Raw genomic sequence first — 17346 nt, 5'->3', positions numbered from 1 at the left:
AGGAGGAGACGCCACAGCCCCTCTGGGCAACCAGTCCCAGTGCTCTCTCACCCTTATAATAAATAAAAACCACAATTTTCTGAGTGAACTAGAAGCGTGCCTTCACTTAGCATCTAGCAGAGCTGCTGCTGTGCATTAGGAGCCCCATAAGAAGCCACTTTTGAGCCCTTTTTCCTACAGCCTATAGATAATGCCATACTTAGAGGATGCGCCAGCAATGTGGGAAAGGAAAAGGGTTTACAAAAGGTGCTGATCGTGGTGGCAGCATTCATCCCTGATGCATTTTGGTGCTGGTGAGTGCCATCGCACCTCTGCTGCAGCAGCTCTGCTCGTCCCCAGCCCTTCCCAACGCCACCGTCCGTGGAGACGTCATCACCATCATGGCTATAGCTGGAAGGAGGGATGGGCCTGGCGACTCGTCCATATCACCTGCCGGTCCACTGGTTTTGTGGTTTTGCTCCTGAAATACCTCAGGAAACCCTTGTGGCCCCGGGGCACGCGGTGTGCTGGTTTTTCTGGGGTGATACCAGCCACAGGTGACTGTGCCTATCCCAAACCTGTGGAGATGCCCTCACCCAGGTGGAGATAAATTGGTTTGGAGATGCTGGTAGTGCTTTACGATGGTGAGCAGCACAAATTTTGCTAAAATCTTCATCTTTGTAGTGTTTTTAGCGCTGCTTTACAAGCAACAAAAATTGTATTGAGTAGATTTGTTTCACTCACACAAATGACTTCTTCATATACAGGTTCTGAAAGAAGAGATCACCTCTTCTGACAAATAGTTCCTTAAAACCAGAAATACGTGCAGATCCTCACCATTTCCTTCCTGAAATAAACCACTGCCTATCGCATTCCTTCCCCTCCACCCTCCTTCCTTTGGCCATCTTGCTCAACAGCTGACCGACACGTCGTAGCTCGCGGGTGAGGTTGGACAGGTTTCCAACGAAACCAACATTAAACCTTCCCCACACCCTGCAGTTTTTCAGCTCAGGCTGTTTAAGACTCCTTGAAGGTCCACGTTCACCAGGCCGAGCTCCAAGCATTCGTAACCAGTGGATGGAAATCCCACGGCGATGCGCCACACCATGCCATTCTCCCCTTGAAGGCGTTTTCTCTCGCCAATCTCAGCACCAGCTCATTGTTTTGGTGGGCCCACACAGCTTTTTGCCTTTACAAAGTCGAATTTTTCCTCTCGTGCAAGCCGGGTGAAGCCAAGTACAGCTCAGGACTCTTGAGTCAATGGCCACAAACGTGCTCCAGCAGCACTCAAGTGCTCTCCCATCCCCTCGCCCGCGTCCCCTGCGTCTCCGGCCTCACACCCCGCGGCACACGCGGTGCCCGGCTGTGAAAGCAGCCATTGTGCCCTGCTTTTGTTTACCACGGCGGCTGCCCCAGGGCAGCGGCCGTACACAACAGCAATTTATTCCTCCTTTATGATAATGGCGCCTTCGTTCTTCCAGCAAGGGGCGCAGCCTCTAGAGAGCTCAGTTTTTGTGTTGTTTTCGGTATGACACCAGCTTTGGGGATAAAATTTGAGCAAAAAAAAAGTGGAAAACGTAGGAGAATATTAAAGAACTTTGTGGGTCTCAAGCATCCTCTGTGGTTTTTAGGTGTTGCTACAGCCACAGGGCATCATCCAAGCCAAAGAGGACGATCTGCCACAACAAAATCAGGTCTCCGTGTACAGACCAGCTTAGAGCTGTGTGCTCTTCCTGGACACCCAGGTTTTAAGGCTTTCTGAGTGATATTTCCACATGTGGGTCCAATATATTGTTCCTCTAACTTGCAAAAAAAAATAAAAATAGTATTAGCCCTTAGGTCCCAGCCCTGGATCCTCACAGGTAAGATGTAACACAAGCCTGGGCCTGAAGAAGCGTTGTGTGCCTGGAAGCCTGTCTGTTTTTCCAAATATATCAGCTGGCCTAACAAAAAATATTGCCTCTCCATGCAAACCTTATGACACTTACCTAGTAATTTGCAAGAATATGGCGGATTCTCAGCTAGCCCAAATCATTGCAGCTCTCCTATTTCTGGTGACTGTGCATATGCCCCAGACCGAGCAAATACTGATTTATTCCTGTCGAAGCACCACAGCAATAAATACATCTCACACAGCAGACAGTTTTCTTCCCCGTCACAGGTCAGAACGCAATATTCATAATGCTGTAAATTCTTCAGGATAGCGATCAGGCCATAATATTTATCTGTGATGTATCTAGCCCCCTTTTTGCTCCAATGCATAAATCAGCCCTCCTCACACCGCTCCATTATTCTGTTTTACAGACCAGGAGGCAGTGTAGGGGGGGGCTTAAATGGTGCTGAGCTCGGTGCTTCTGGTGTGTGTGATCTGTCGGCCCATCAATAAAAACCCTTCTCCTCTCCACCTATGCCTGGGACGTGTATAAACACCCGAGCACGATCCCAGAAGGCTGCAGGTTTGGGAAATCACAAAGACGCAGAGGATGTGGGTCTGTTCTGCAGATGTCCCTGAAAAACCTGATAACCCTTATTCCGCCTGCGGTATTAAAATAACTCGGGAGCGTTCAGATGTGCCACTTTGTTCGTTCCCGTGGCCTGGAAGAGAAGTCCTTCTCCTCGCATTTCCCTGCCTTCCTACGTGCTGCAAATTCCTTGTGACACTGCAAGGGAAGACAGCAAATGGTCTTAGGCTTGGAGGCTCGCTTGTTTTAGCTGCTGACTACTCCAGGAATTTGCCCAGAAATCCTTACCCCCGGCTCGCTGCAGGGGGCACCTGGGTGAGGGTGGGTGTAGGGGCATGGCCACAGCTCCTGCCTCTGACCCTAAGCGGTGTCCCCAGCACCCTGGTGCTTGGGGACCTGCGTGTCCTCCATGGTGGCATCAGGGACAGGGTGCCCAGCAGCAGGGAGCACGAGCGAGGATGCTCGGGGGCTGTCCCCACCGGCAGGAGCCCTGTCTGACCCCATAACTGCAGTCCTCTGAAGGATTTATGGCATCCTCATTCCCTCAGTGTTACAACACCTCCTTGGGGACACATCCCTGGCTCCAGCCAGAGCGCCCTGCAGGTAGACTTGAACGTCACCATGGTGAAACCCCCCAGGGGAACAGCAGAGCAGGGGGACAGGGGGTGGCACTACCCGGGGCTGATGTGCAGAGCTGGGATCGGGGTCTCCCCACACTGCTCCTGGTGCTCACAGGAAGCCTCCAGCCCCATAGCCTTTTCCCTCTGCTCTGTCACACACTGAACCTGGGGGTCCCAGCAGCCTGGAGGAAGCCACGGGGAGAACATCCTTCCCCCTCCTCTGCGGAGCTGCAGCGCTTTGTGCTCAGCCCCGGGCTTTCATCCGAGGCTTTCTCAGCGCTTCCCAAGCCCAAATTAATTCTGCTGCAGCAGCTGCCCTCCTGCACTTCTCAGTGCCAGCCCTGCTGCCTGCCTGCACCGAGCTCGCTGCGAGGAACTGGGGCTAAAACCTGCCTGCAGCCCTCACCCCACATCCCTGGGGACCATCCTGCTCCCTGCCGGGGCTGCTCGGGGCTGGGGTTTTCTGCTGCATGCTGAGAGCAGCTGGGGAAATGCAGCACAAGGGGGGGCAGAAAAGGAGCTCAGAGGCAGGGCATGGGGCCAGGGAGCTGGGAGGGGCGGCAGCAGGAGCTGGGGAGGCTGGGGATGGAGGATGGAAAACGGGGATGGAGGATGGAGGATGAAGGATGGAGGATGGAGGATGGAGGATGGGGAAGGGGGCAGCTGGGACCCTCCCCTTGCCCCACGTCTGCCTGCATCTGCTCGTTAGCAGCAGGCTGGGATTTGAGTCACCAGCCGAGGCGGGGAGGGGGCCGGGGCCCTGCCAGCTGACGCGCCACCGCCGCTGGCACGGGGACAAGCGGGGCTGGCTCTCGGTCCCAGCCCTTGGCGGGTGCGGGAGGCGGCGCGGTGCACCCTGCAGCACGAGCAGCAACTCAGGGCTGAGCCCTGCTGCAGCCCCAGGAGCTCGGGGGTCCCAAGCAGGAGCCCTGCAGCACCCAGAAATGCAGCAGTGGCTACACCGTCTCGGAAAATCCCCCCCATGAGCCTTCTCCGTGGCCCCAGGGAGGATGCTCACACGGGGATGATCCCGAATTTAGCTGGGGAGGCCTCGGCTCCTTCTGGGACACCAGCCCTGGTGGGGATCGGGGGTGCAGAACCCGGTCCCCAACCCCTCAGGGACACAAGGAGCAGCCACACACCGCCTCCCCACAGGGCGTTAATAATTCAGCAGGCGCAGCAGGCTGGGGTGGCAGCTCTTATTTAAGGAGCCGATATAAATACCGCCCAGACAGCATTGATGGAGCCTGAAAAAAAAAAAAAAAAAAAAAAAAAACACAAAAAAACACAAAACCTGCCTGTCTCGGAGCCTCCAGAAGCACCCTGGAGCCCTGCAGGGCCAGGGGGCAGCAAGGGGCAGGGCGGCCACCAGCGTCCTTCTGGTGACAGAGGTGACAGCACCTGGGTGACATCCCCACCGTGCCCGCCCGTGCCTCAGTTTCCCTCTGCAGCGTGTCCCTTTGTCCTGCAGCGGTGTTGGGGACCCAAAGCAGGGCTGGCCCCATGTCTCCGGGGGGGGGGTTGGCACCGGGGAGGAAGCTGAGAGGGGGTCTCCACACCCCAAAATTAAGGTGCCAGGTGGAAAGCTGCCCCCCACCGCTGCGGGGCTGCTGTTAGTGCCATCCCCCGGTCACAGACACCTGGGGACAGCTCTCCGGGTGTCCCCACACCGCATGGCGGGGGTCCCACGGGGGTCCCAGAGCCGCCCCATCCCTGCTGAAGGGGAGGGGAGCACGGAGCCGCACGGATCCGCACGGGGACAGCCAGCACCCCCCAGCAGGACCCCATCCTCCCCCAGCCCCCCGTGGCACCCCCCTAACGGGCACCCCCCCATCCTCAACAACCCCCCCCCAGCCCCTCCGAGCTGCCAGGGGGGGCGAGGACCACCGGGAGGGACGGGGCTGTCACATCCAGCCCCGGTACAGGCAGCAGGCGAGCCGCTTGCTGCAGTCTTGCTGCGTGGCTCTGCAGCGTGACTCAGCACAGCCTCGCCCGGCTCCCGGCCCCCCCCCAGCCCCCCCAGCACCCCCAGCCCCACACGATGTGGGGCAGAGGCACCCCACATCGCTGCCACCCTCCCCTGGCAGCTGCCCCACGCCCGGAGGCACCCCCCCTGCCCGTGTCCCCCCCTCCCCGGGAGCTGCACGGCTCCCCGCGCTGCAGCTCCCGAGCATCTTGCAGGCTTTAGGAGAAAGGATTTTAATTTATTTTTTTTTCCCCATTTTATTTATTTATTTTATCCATGGGGGATGGGACTGAAGGATGCCGGGGTCGCATGGGAAAAACTTGGGGTTTTTAAAGCAATTTGGTGATCTTGGAGCCCTCTTTTTGGGGACGATGGAGCCCCCCAGGCTCAGCTTCTCATGGCACCAATGTCCTTGTCCCCTCTCGCTGTCACCCGGCGGGGGGGTGGCTGGAGAAGGGCTGAGCACCCCAAATGTCCCCGTGTCCCCCTGGCAGGGCAGGAGCTGCTCACTGTGTGTTCTGTGACAGCAGCACGTGGCACGGCCCCAGCACAAAGCACAAGGCAGAGGCGAGCGCCCGGCCTGACCCTGACAGCAGCTGTCCCCCGCGGGGAGCCTTGCGGGTGTCCCTAAGGAAGGTGACAAAAGGGGACAGCCCGCTGGGGACAAGGACAGCGTTGGGGGGGGGAGATGGAGCTCCGAAGGGGCTGATCCTGCACGGGAGAGGGGTGCCCACCACCCTAAATCAGCCCCTCACCCTAAATCAGCCCCCTATCCTAAATCACCCCCCCACCCTAAATCAGCAGAAATAAGGCGCAGGACCCCTGCAACACGCAGGGAGCACAGGAGCAGCACCGGGAGGGGGAATTTGGGACTGGTGCCAGCCTCCAAACCCCACCACAGCTGAAGGCAGAGCCCAGACCCCCCCCCAGATCCCCCCAAACCGCAGCCCCCTGCCCTCAGGCTGTGCTGGGACATTGTCCTGGGGGGGGGGGACAACGTCCCCACATTGCCACCAGCTCACTGCTCCCGTGCCTCGGAGCTGGATGTCGCCAGCGCTCGGCAGCCCACGTGGGATGGCTCCCGCCAGGGAGGAACGGGTGGGAAGGGGGGTGTGGGGGGAAGGAAAATAAATAAATAAATTCAATCCCACAGCCCACGGGAGAGGAGATGAGAGATGGGAGGAGGACCTGCAGCCGCGGCAGGGACGAGGAGAGGCTCCGACCTCCGTGCGCCCCAGGGCTGCGGCCGTGCGGACCCCCCCTGGCGCAGCGGGGGCAGCCGGCCCTGCGGCCCCCCCAGCTCTGTGCGCCTTGGCCAGCGGGCTAATTGCACCAGTGACTCTGCAGATCCCGAAATAGCTGCTGGCTGCGCCGGGCTGACGTCACCGTGAGACACGGGAGGCGCGGGGAAGGAGGACGCAGCGCGGCGGCGGCGGCGGTGGACGCATCCCGCAGCCCCCCCCCCCCCCCCTGCAAAGGGTCCCCTTGTCCCCACGAGTCCCCCGCAGCAGGGGATGGGGTGGGCAGGGGTGATCCTGGGGAAACTGAGGCAGAAAGGAGGGCTGGGAGCGGAGCTCAAGGTCATCCAGGTGGTGCTGAGCACAGGGGGGGCCCTGCAGGGTCTCGCCCCTGGCCGTGCCAGGCTCCTGTGGTTACGGGTTCGGGTGGGATTGCCCTACAGGGGCACGGGGGGTGTTGGGGGGAGCAGCCTTGCACCACGCACCGAGCCCAAATCACGGCGAGGCGACCCCACCAGCAGCTCATCCTCCACCCCACCAGGGAGATGGGCTCATGCTGGTCCCCAAATGGGACCCCGAGCCCCCAAATGGGACCCCCGCCCACCCTGAGTGCCCCCAGACCGATAACGGGGATAAAAACCCAGCTCAGCACCGCTGCCCCGCAGCACGCAGTGAGCCCGGGGCCCTGCTGGGGCAGCTCCAACCCCCCCCAGGGGGCTCACAGGGCTCTCGGGGTGCCCGTGCCCCAGTTCCCAGCGCTGCCGAGCCAAGTTATTGTTCTGGAACACGGTGAAACCGTTCCAGCCTCCTCCATTTCCCCTTGCTCATTTCTGCTCCCTCCGCCTGGATTAATGGGTCTCCTCTCCCCGGCACAGACTCATTCCTTATTCCTAATAGGCCATAAATCCCGGCCCCAAAATAACCCCGGCTTTTGCCCGGACCTCGTGAAATATTCATTCTCTCTCCCCGGCCTCTGCGCCATCCCCTCCCTGGGGACGTTGGCAGGAACTAATCGATGGCATCGACCCGTGCAGGGCCGCAGCTGCTCCGGCCAAGCTGGGGGGGGGGAAGCAGCTGATGCAGCATGAAAAGAGGAGAGCCCTCGGCACCCCGCTGTCCCCGTGGCCTCCTCCCTGCTGTCCTGGCAGCGGGTGACAGCAGGGAAGGGACAGGGGATGGAGGGGATGGAGAGGCACGGCCGCTCTGCCCGGCTGCTCCCCCGGCGTCGGTGAGCGGCGCCCATCGAGTGCCATCAGCGCTGCGGAGCCCGTCCAGCTGCACAGCACCAACCCCGCAGCCTCCGGGGCTGCCAAAGCCAGCCAGGAGCACAGCCAGACCCCAAATCCCTCCCCTGAGCCCAGCAGGGTCCGAAATCGGTTCCCGGCTCGCTGCGAGCTGCTGGGTGCACGGGTAGGGTTTGTGCCATCCTCACACATCCAAACCCGAGCCCCCCTCGCAGGGGCATCGCCTGTGCCGAGCCCCGGAGGGGTTGCAGAGAGGCGAGCGCTCACGTGAAAAGGGATTGTATTTATTCACAAAACAACCCCCCAAAAAAACACATGAAAAGTGGAAAAAAAATAATGGGAATGTGCACAATCTTATTAACGAAAGAATTGTACAAACACGGGACCCGGGGGGGGAGGAGGGGGACCCCGGCACCCCCTGTGTTATGCAGCAGTCATGGCACCCCATAAACACCTCCGCACGCCCTACACGGACCTGACGGGGAGATTTTCTCTGCTTGCTGCTGGAAACGGTGCCCAGTGCGGCCCCGTGCTCTGCAGGGACAAAGGGGCCGTGCTGCAGGGCGCCGCCACCGTGCTAGGGGTCTGGGAGACACCGGCCATGGGGACACGGGGACACGGGGACATGGGGGTTTTGGGGGACATGGGGAGGCTGCAGGGGGCCCCGTCTCGCCCTGCTCCCCAGCTTTTTGTGGTTGTGCTGGGGAGGAGCAGGAGGAGAGGAGACGACGTGGGCACTGGGGACAATAGGAGGCAGCTGTGGGATGGGGACCTGTGTGAGGATTTGGGAGGTTTTTTGGCATTTCTCCTGGCGGCACGGGGAGAGAAAGCTCGTCCGTGGGTTAAGGGGGGGGTTGCAAAGCAAAGGGAAGAACGGCAGCACCTCGCTGCGGAGCAAAGGGAACCTTCTGGAACCTTCTGGGTGGAGTTCAGCCCTGGGTGACATTTCCCAGGTACAATCCCGAGCCAATTGCACAGCAGCAAACCCAATCCTCTGCCCTCACCTTGTAATCAAAATGGCTGAAACCAACCCGATTTCACACCAAAGCCTGTTTTTTTTTTTTTTTTTTTTATTTCTTTTCGTGTTTGGTTTTGCTCTCCAGTGGGCAGTTTGGGGGGGGACGAAGCTTCAGCCAAGATTTGAGGAGCTGAGGAAACCCAGGGCTGACCCCAAACACCTGAGGGAGCCCCGGGCAGTGCCCTGAGGGACCAGAGGGGCTGTGGAGGCAGGGGGGTGGCTGTCCCCAAACTGGGGACACCGGCACCAGGAGCCACTGCTGCCGGGCCCCAGCTGTGCCTGCGGGTGGTGCTGGGGCACAAATTGTGCTCGCAAAGGCTTGGGCCCAGCAGAGCCTGCTGGTGGATTCTCTGATGGCTCCTACGGGGTTGAGCCAGTTAGGTTTCCCCCCCACGGAGACCTCTCCCTCCCCCGGCTGTCTATTTTAAAGGATTAAATGGGAACGCAGCCCCTTGGAGACCTCTCCCCTTCTGCCCAATTTGGGTGAAACGAGCCGTCAAGGCACACATCCACACACAGCCAGCGTGATGACCCAACCTCATTCCCCTGGGAAACCGGGCTCGAAACACACCCCGTGTCCAACTGAGCCTCCTTAGGGCGCTCCCACCCACCTGATTTACACCCTACCGCATTAAAACCCCCCACGCAGCCCCCCTATCCCTCCCCAGCTCCTAAACCTTGACCCCCCTCCCCGCCGTACCCGCGGGCGGTCATAGGAGGCTGCAGACGGCGCCGGCGTCCTCGGAGTGGTCGCAGTTGTGGACGTCCCAGCGGATGTGGGAGCAGCGCAGCAGCGAGGGCTCGCTGCCCTTGCACTTGAGGTTGTCGAGGAAGATGTAGCCGGCCCCCCGGCCGTAGGGCGCTTCCCCCGGCGCCGCCACGGCGCGCCCGCAGCCCAGCCGCCGGCACACCACCTCGGCGTCCCGCAGGTCCCAGGCGTCGTCGCACACCGTGCCCCACTGCGACAGGTGGAACAGCTCCACGCGCCCCTCGCACCGGTGGCTGCCGTTCACCAGGCGCAGGGAGCCTGCGGGGAGGACGTCGGGGTTTTGGGGGGGGGATCCCCAGCGGGTAGGGGAGATGGGGCCGGTCCCAAAAGGAGCCTCGCTTCTCCCAGTCTCCGTCCCAAGGAGCTCCAGGGGATGGTATCTGTCCCCCCCCGGGGGCTTCAGGGCACCTACCGTCCTCGGGGTGGGTCGGGGTTGGCGTGGTGGCGGTGACGGTGGCTTCTTGGGAATGGTCGCCCGAGTCGTCAGCACCTGGAGCAGGTGGGAAGGGGTGAGAAGGGCAGTTTGGGGGGTGTCTGTGGTTTTTGGGGGCGGCTCGGAGTCCCCCTGTGAGCAGGCAGGGGGCGGGAGCTGGGGACAGGCGATGCGGTGTGGAAATGGGGTCACTGCGCTCGTGGCTGCAGCAGCGGGGAGCACCCCTGGGAGCACAGGTGGCACCCGGGTGTCAGCCACCAGCATCCCGCTGCTGCCACCCTCCCCAAAACAGAATCCCAGAACATCCCAAACGGGAAGGCACCCACAGCATCAAGCCCAACACCCGGCTCACCACCAGGTCCCCAAAACCCACCCCGTGTGCCTGACACCACCACTCCACCACCCCCAAACCCACCTTTTGGCTACCGCAACCGACCTCACCGTGCCAGTACCCGACCGGGGTACCCCAAACCCCATCTCCCACCGCCCAAACGAGCACCCCACGACCTCTCCCCTCGGACCACCGCCCCCGGTGGGGCGCCCACCTCGACAGACGACGCCGGCGTCCTCGTGGTGGCCGCAGTTGTGCCGCCCCCAGCCCAGGTGGAAGCAGTCGGCCAGGCGCGCCTCGCCGCCGGCGCACCCCACGTTGTCCAGCAGCACGGGCCCGCTGCCGAACCCGAAAAAACCCAGGACGGTGGCGGAGATGGCGGCGCCGCAGCCCAGCTGGCGGCACACCACCTGGGCGTCGGGGAAGTCCCAGTCGTCGTCGCAGACGGTGCCCCAGGTGCCGCCGTGCCGCACCTCCACCCGCCCGCGGCAGCTCCCGTTGCCGTTCGCCAGCCGCACGCCGGCACCTGCGGGAGGGCAACGGCACAGCCACGGCGGGGGGGGATCCTAAAAGGGTGTGGGGGGGGATCCTAAAAGGGTGGAGGGGGAAACCTAAAAGGGTGGAGAGGGGGGATCCTAAAGGGTGTGGGGGGAGACCCTAAATGGGTGGATGGGGGGATCCTAAAGGGTGTGGGGGGGGATCCTAAAAGGGTGGAGGGGGGGGAACCTAAAAGGGTGGAGGGGGGGACCCTAAAGGGTGGGGGTGGGAACCCTAAAGGGTGTGGAGGGGGGACCCTAAAGGGTGGAGGGGGGGGATCCTAAAGGGTGGAGGGGGGGATCCTAAAGGGTGTGTGGCGGGGATCCTAAAGGGTGAATGGGGGGATCCCTAAAGGGTGTGGGGGGAGACCCTAAATGGGTGGATGGGGGGATCCTAAAGAGTGAAGGGGGGAGAACCTGAAGGGTGGAGGGGGGATCCTAAAGGGTGTGGGAAGGGAACCTAAAAGGGTGAAGGGGGGGGACCCTAAAGGGTGGAGAGGGGGACCCTAAAGGGTGTGTGTGGGGGAAAGGTGGGGAGAAAGGGGTGGGAGGGGGGTGATGGAGGGGAGTGGGGTGATGGGGGGACATGGGGAGGTGGGGAGGGGGCATGGGGAGATGTGGGAAGCCCCTGGGGAGATGGGCGAGCCCCCATGGGTTTAGGAGGTAGCTCTGTGGGTATGGGGTGAGCACCGTGGGAAGATGGGGGGGGCCCTGGGACATCAGGGGAGCCCCCTGGGGACGTGGGGTGAGTCCCTGGGGGCAGGGGGTGAGCCCTGGGGTGCCCCTGACATATGGGGCGAGCCCTGGGCTTGTGGGGTCGTGTTCCCAGGGCTGGGGCAGGGGCACTTTGGGGTGGGGGCTGCGCCGGACCCCGTGCGGTGCCAGTGGTGGCCACCCACTTACTGTCCATCGGGGAGGTGAGCAGCGCGCTTGTGGCCACCTCAGTCACCGGCGTGGGCTGCTCGCGGCCGTCTGTCACCGCTGGGACAAGGACAGGGACACGGGGACACTGGGGGGGGCTGTCCCCACCCCCTGCTGCCCCCCAGCCCCATGGCAGCCCCATGGCAAAGTCACTCGAGGGGCCAGGAAGAGGGTCCCGGGGATGTGCCATGGGGAAGGGCACCCTGGAGAGCCCCAAAACCTGACTGAGATGCGCCCGGGTCCCCTGTCCCCCGGGTGGGGACAGCCCAGGGAGCCACCAGCCCCTGGGGCCACCCCCGTACCTGTGGCCGTGGCGGTGAGCGTCTCCTGGTAGTCCAGGGCCACCAAGGTGGTGAAGGACGTGATGGTGGACGTGTCCAGCCCTGCGGGGACACAGAGGGGGGGCGAGAAGGGAGAAGCTGCAGAGCAGCTGGAATGGGACACGGAGGGCGTGGGGATGGGGAGGATGGAGGGAGATGGAGGAGGTGGAGGTGATGGAGATGGAGATGGTGGAGGTGGAGATGGAGATTATAAGGAGATGGTGGAGGTGGAGATGATGGAGAAGGGGATGATGGAGATGATGGAGGTGGAGATGGAGATGATGGAGGTGATGGAGATGGAGACGATGGAGATGGAGATGATGGAGATGGAGATGCTGGAGGTGATGGAGATGGTGGAGATGATGGAGATGAAGATGATGGAGATGGAGATGAAGCTTCCCCTTTCATCCCCACTCCCCACACGCTGGAGATGGAGCTTCTCCAAGCCCCACAAAAATGCTGCAGGACATTTCTGAGCCCCGATACACAAAATATTCAAATATGGGCAGCGGCAGGAGCAGCAGGGGGCACGGTGGAGGCAGGCAGCGTGCAGCCAGCCCCGATGCCAGCTCCAAAGCCGGGTTCCTCGAGGTCCTGCCCCACCTGACGGGCTCAGAGCGCTGCCACCCATCCCCGTGTTTGAGGGGCAAAGGGGCACCCTGAGCAAATTTCCCCTTATGAACAGCAATCAGCACATAACAACGGGGCTGGGCGCTGGCAGAGGGGCAGGGGGCGAGCCTGGAGGTGCTCCCCACCACTCCTTCCCACCCCCTGACCCCACAGCGAGGACAGGGAGATGATTTCTCCCTCACACCCCCATCCCGGAGCTGGGCTGACCCCATCCCGAGCCCCAGGAGAGGAGCAGGACGCTCCAGCCTCCACCCCGCGGGCGCATCGGGGCTGCTCCCCATGCAGGCCCCCAATTTCCCCCCGGTTACCCGCGCAGACGACCCCGGCATCCTCGTGGTGGCCGCAGTTGTGGATGCCCCAGCCGAGGCTGTAGCAGGCGGAGAGGACGGGCTCGCTGCCCTCGCAGTTGACGTTGTCCAGCAGGATGCGCCCCGTGCCGTAGCCGAAATAGGCGTTGCTCTTGGCCTCCAGGGCCCGGCCGCAGCCCAGCTGCTTGCAGACCACCCCGGCGTCGCTCAGGCCCCAGTCGTCGTCGCACACCGTGCCCCAGCTCCCCCCGTGGAAGATCTCCACCCGGCCCCGGCAGGCGTCCGCCCCGCTCACCAGCCGGACGCTGCCGTCGCCTGGAGGGGGACAGAACGGGGGGACAAGCGTCTCGAGCCCACCGACCCACAAGGCTGGGCTCCGGTGGGGTGGAAGACACCTAAGAGGGTGGCAGGGGGGCTGCTTTGGGGCAGCACGACTGATGGGATCCCACACAAAGTGCTGGAAAAAGGATTTGGAGGATTTGGCCCCAAAGGTGGAGGTGCCGGGGGGCTGCTCCTCGTGGGCAGCCCACCGGGGTGGCTGGAGGGGAAGGATGGGGCCGTGCTGGTGGTGGTGGTGGGGGGGTGGGGATGGGGATGGGGGTGCTGTTCTGCTCTCCCCTTGGAGACCCCCCAGCCAGGCCGGGCTCCCAGCCCCTCACCTTCCCCGCTGCGCCCCGAGGCCGTGACAGTCCTGCTGGTCGGTCCTTCGCTTGCTGGCGTGGGCAAGAGCTCTGCAGAGGGAATGAGAGATGCCATCCCTTACCCAAGAGGTGACCAGCACCCAGAAAAACCTCACAGAAAGGATGCAGAGGCTCGGCTGACCCCGGGGCTCCTCCGGGAGACCCCTGGAGCCGCCAGTCCCCCGTGCGCGTGCCCCTCTCCCCGTTACCATTACACACGACGCCCACGTCCTCGTAGTGGTAGCAGTTGTGGATGCCCCAGCCGTGGCTCCAGCACTCGCTCAGCGCCGCCTCCCGGCCCTTGCAGTCCACGTTGTCCAGGAAGATGGGCCCGCTGCCCTGCCCGAAGGTCATGGGCGCCGGCAGGGCGATGGCGTGGCCGCAGCCCAGCTGGCGGCACACCACGTTGGCGTCCACGATGTCCCAGTCGTCGTCGCACACCGTGCCCCACGAGCCGTTGTGCAGGATCTCCAGGCGGCCCTGGCAGCGGCCGGGCCCGTTGGCCAGGCGCAGCTCTGCGAGGACGGGCACAGCGAGGGGCTCAGCGGGCCGGCCACGAGGCTCCAGGCACCCAAAACGTCTCCGTTACGGAGGGTTTGGGCCCATTCTGCCCCAAATCGCCGCTTCTTGGATCAAGCAGGTGACTCTTGGCCAGCTGCTGGCTTGCTGACCCTGTTACTAACACCCAGTGAGCTTGCTGATGGGGACACAGGCACCCCTGCACTTTTTTTTTGATCACACGAGGTGCAAAAAGCGTCCTCGTGGCTGCTGGCAGCCCGGGGACAAGCCAGCCGTGTGCCACCACGCAGCCCGGGTGACGAGGTGCAATTAGCAGGTTGCTGCTCGCCTCGATGAACACGGCCACGGTGGGTCCCCGGTGGGAATTGGTGGCAGGGAAATGCTTCCGCAGGCTGCTGGCAGCAGGGACTGCGTGTGTGTGTGTGTGTGTGTGTGTGTGTGTGTGTGTGCGTGAGCTGCCCTCCAGGGAGTTATTGGCGGGGGCACGCTGAGTGACACGGGGACAGGCAGCCGGCGGGGGCTGGCAGGGTTTCCTCGCCTGATAACAAGCAGCGTGGGGCTGAGAACGGATCCCTATTTCCCCTCCGTAAAAGAAGTTTTGCTTTCTGCTGTCGCTCTTTGTTCCAACCCAACATGCCTCCTGTCTGAAGCCCCGTTTGGAACAAAACCACTTATTTATTTATTATTTTTTTTCAGCTGCAAAACCTGGAGGAAAGCGGCTCGGAGCGAAGGACCTCACCTGGGAACGGCAGCGGAGCGGGCTCGGAGGTGCCTGAAACAGAGAAGGCAGGGTCAGGGCTCCCCGGATAACCTCACGGGGATGCAGGGAGCAGGGCTGGGACCGGCTGCACGTGCTGGGAATTATTTCAGCTCAGCCCCAGAGGAGCTGGCAGCTCCAGCCCCCTGCGTCTCGCCCGCCACCGCCCTCGCTCCCGGCTCCCCACGGCTCCCCGAAACCCTTGGATGGAGCTCGGCAGAGAGGTGCCAAGGGTGCCTGTTAGCAGCCTAATGAAACCAAGCTGCTCTCCTGGCGTGCGCCCGGGAGCTGCTAGCTTGCAGACAGAAGGAGCCTTTCACTGCTGCCTCTCCTCCCCGCTCCCCCCGTTGTCTCGCTGCCAGCAGCTTTGCTTTATGGGCACGGCGAGCGGCAGCAGCAGCAGCCCCCGGAGAAATGGTCCTGCCTGCCACCACGGGGAGCCTGCTGGTGATTTCCTGATGGCAAACGCTGCGCCGGGCAGCTCTCTGTGCATTGTAATTTATTTTTTTTTCCCACAACGCAGTCAGCACTTTGCAGGCTGTGTGTTTCTCCGCGTGGACCAACACAGCTGATGGGGTGAAGCCACTCCAAGGGTGGCCCCGAAGCCGGGCGAGCTGCAGGGTGCTGCTGCTGCTGCAGGGCACAGCAGGTCCACGTGGATCTGCCTCTTGCAATCACATTTTCCACCTCGCAGTGGTGCAAGCACCTGGGAAACACCCACCTGCTGCAGCATCCCCACCGGGGAAAGCTCAGGATGCGGCCCCAAAAGCACGGGGACCCTTAGGACCCCTGGCAGCAGGGGTGGTGGGTGCCAAGGGAGGAGATGGGACACGTTGATGGGGTGGGCACACAGCAGGGCTCACCTGCTGGTAACTGATCCCTGCAGGAAACAGGAGCCCGGGGGATGCTGCCAGGAGGAGAGGCTGGGGGGAGATGCCAAAGGGTGGGTGGAGGTGCCGGGGTTTTGAGGAGTGATTGATCCTGGCTCGGGCGGGTTTTTGCCACCTATTCCCAGCGGCGGGTGAGAATGGCTTTGTTAAATATTCCATATTCATCGCCCGTCCATCAGGATCAAAGCTCCGAAGCGTTCATTTAAGAGCATCCTCCAGCAAAGTCAAGAGAGGCCCGAAAAAATGCAGGCGGTGCGGCCACGCTAATGAGGAAACCGCTGTTCCTGGGGAACTGCCGCAGCTCCCAGCTCCCTCTGATCCAGCCTCACAAAGCCATAAAAAAACAAAAAATAAAAGAAAGAAGAAGGAACTGTGTAAAGACAGCCCCTCTCCGGGCACATTCCTAAACAAAAGCACCAACCAGGAGGACTGCTCAGCCCACAAAAGCACCGTGGGGATGTCCTGGGGATGCTGGCAGCTGGCTCGCTCCCTCCTTCAGTGCCACCAGGGCCATGGTGACACTCCACACAAGGACAATTTGCCCACTGCAGCAAGCCAGGAGGAAGACCTCAGTGCCCAAATCCCCCCACCCCACCGTGCCCAGCCAGTGCTCACCCGTGGGGCCGAGGAGGAGGAAGAGGAGGAGCAGGGAGGCAGGCAGCGCCCCACACACCGGGCACAGGCCAGGGCGCATCTCCGCTCGAGGGTCCTCCTGCTGCCCCTGGAACACACAGACACCAGGGTTAGTGATGGCGGGGGTGGCTGGAGCAGCAATCATGTCAAAAAAAAAAAAAAAAAGCACTGGAAGAGGTGGAAACAGGCTCCCCATCCGCATGGGTAATTCCTAACCCACCACGTGGACGTGGCACTCGGCACAGCACGCAGCCCCCTTCTGGGTGCTTTGTGTCGCCCCAGCAAGTCATGGCCCTCTTTAGGGGAGGCTCCTGGCATTGCTCCTCTGGGGCTGAAGGATTCACAAGAGCAGGAAACCCAGCAAAAAGCCTCCGAGGCTGCGCCAGGCTCCCACCGCGCAGGCATGGAGAAACCCTCCCTGAATTATCGAGCCGGCTACATCCACGCTCAGCCCTCTCCATCACACAGCTCCTCTCCCTCCCTCAGTGCTCTCCTCTTATTAAAGAGACACAATTCCCCCTCCATTTGCTGCTCGGTTCAAAAGATGGTGTAGAAAAGCTGAACATCAGCTCTGCTGGGTGCGAGCTGGCAGGGACACCCCGCACTCAGCACGTCCCCAGCACCAGGCTCCCACCATAGGGACAAGGACAGGGACGGCAGTGCCAGGGCCTGGCGGAGCAGTGCCATCCTGAGGACACTGTTTCATGGAGGCTGTAAAGCCAGCCTGTACATCTTGCAGAGCTGGAGGCCTAAAATTAGCCTCTGCAGCTCGCATGGGGCTTCTTGGAGTGATGGGCACTGCTGCTGCTTCTGCTGATGGCCACACAGGGCACAGCCCCGCGCACACCCCTGCTCCTGCCGCGGGGCTGCTGCCGACCCAGCGCTCGGAGGAGACCCGCCAGCACACCAACGGCTCAGTTACGGGGCAGGGAAATCAATCTAGTCCCTAACGTCGCATTTCTCAATACTCCATTCATGCTTATTCCGCCCCGAAGAATGTCGCCTTTTGTCCTGCCGGCCCTCCCTGCTCCGCGGCAGAGAGGGGCTGAAAGACGGCCGGCACGCTGCCGTGGGCCAGCAGCCCCTCGGCAT

General features: G+C 62.0%; 1 protein-coding gene across 1 annotated transcript; it reads right to left on the bottom strand.

Moving 5' to 3' along the window:
* Positions 1-9237: 9237 nt before the first annotated feature.
* On the bottom strand, positions 9238-17346 carry SSC4D (scavenger receptor cysteine rich family member with 4 domains; the record flags this gene model as incomplete). The annotated part of the gene is made up of 12 exons (XM_082776690.1): positions 9238-9554; positions 9709-9786; positions 10275-10586; positions 11500-11577; positions 11820-11900; positions 12776-13090; positions 13435-13506; positions 13665-13970; positions 14714-14746; positions 15595-15654; positions 16237-16342; positions 17206-17346. The coding sequence occupies 12 exons, from the start codon at positions 17344-17346 to the stop codon at positions 9238-9240; spliced, it is 1899 nt and encodes a 632-aa protein (XP_082632816.1).

Source organism: Aythya marila (assembly GCF_965140915.1).
Source record: "Aythya marila genome assembly, chromosome: 20".
Classification (NCBI taxonomy): domain Eukaryota; kingdom Metazoa; phylum Chordata; class Aves; order Anseriformes; family Anatidae; genus Aythya; species Aythya marila.
The sequence above is the reverse complement of the archived record's forward strand: the minus strand, read 5'-3'. Positions and strand labels throughout refer to the sequence as shown.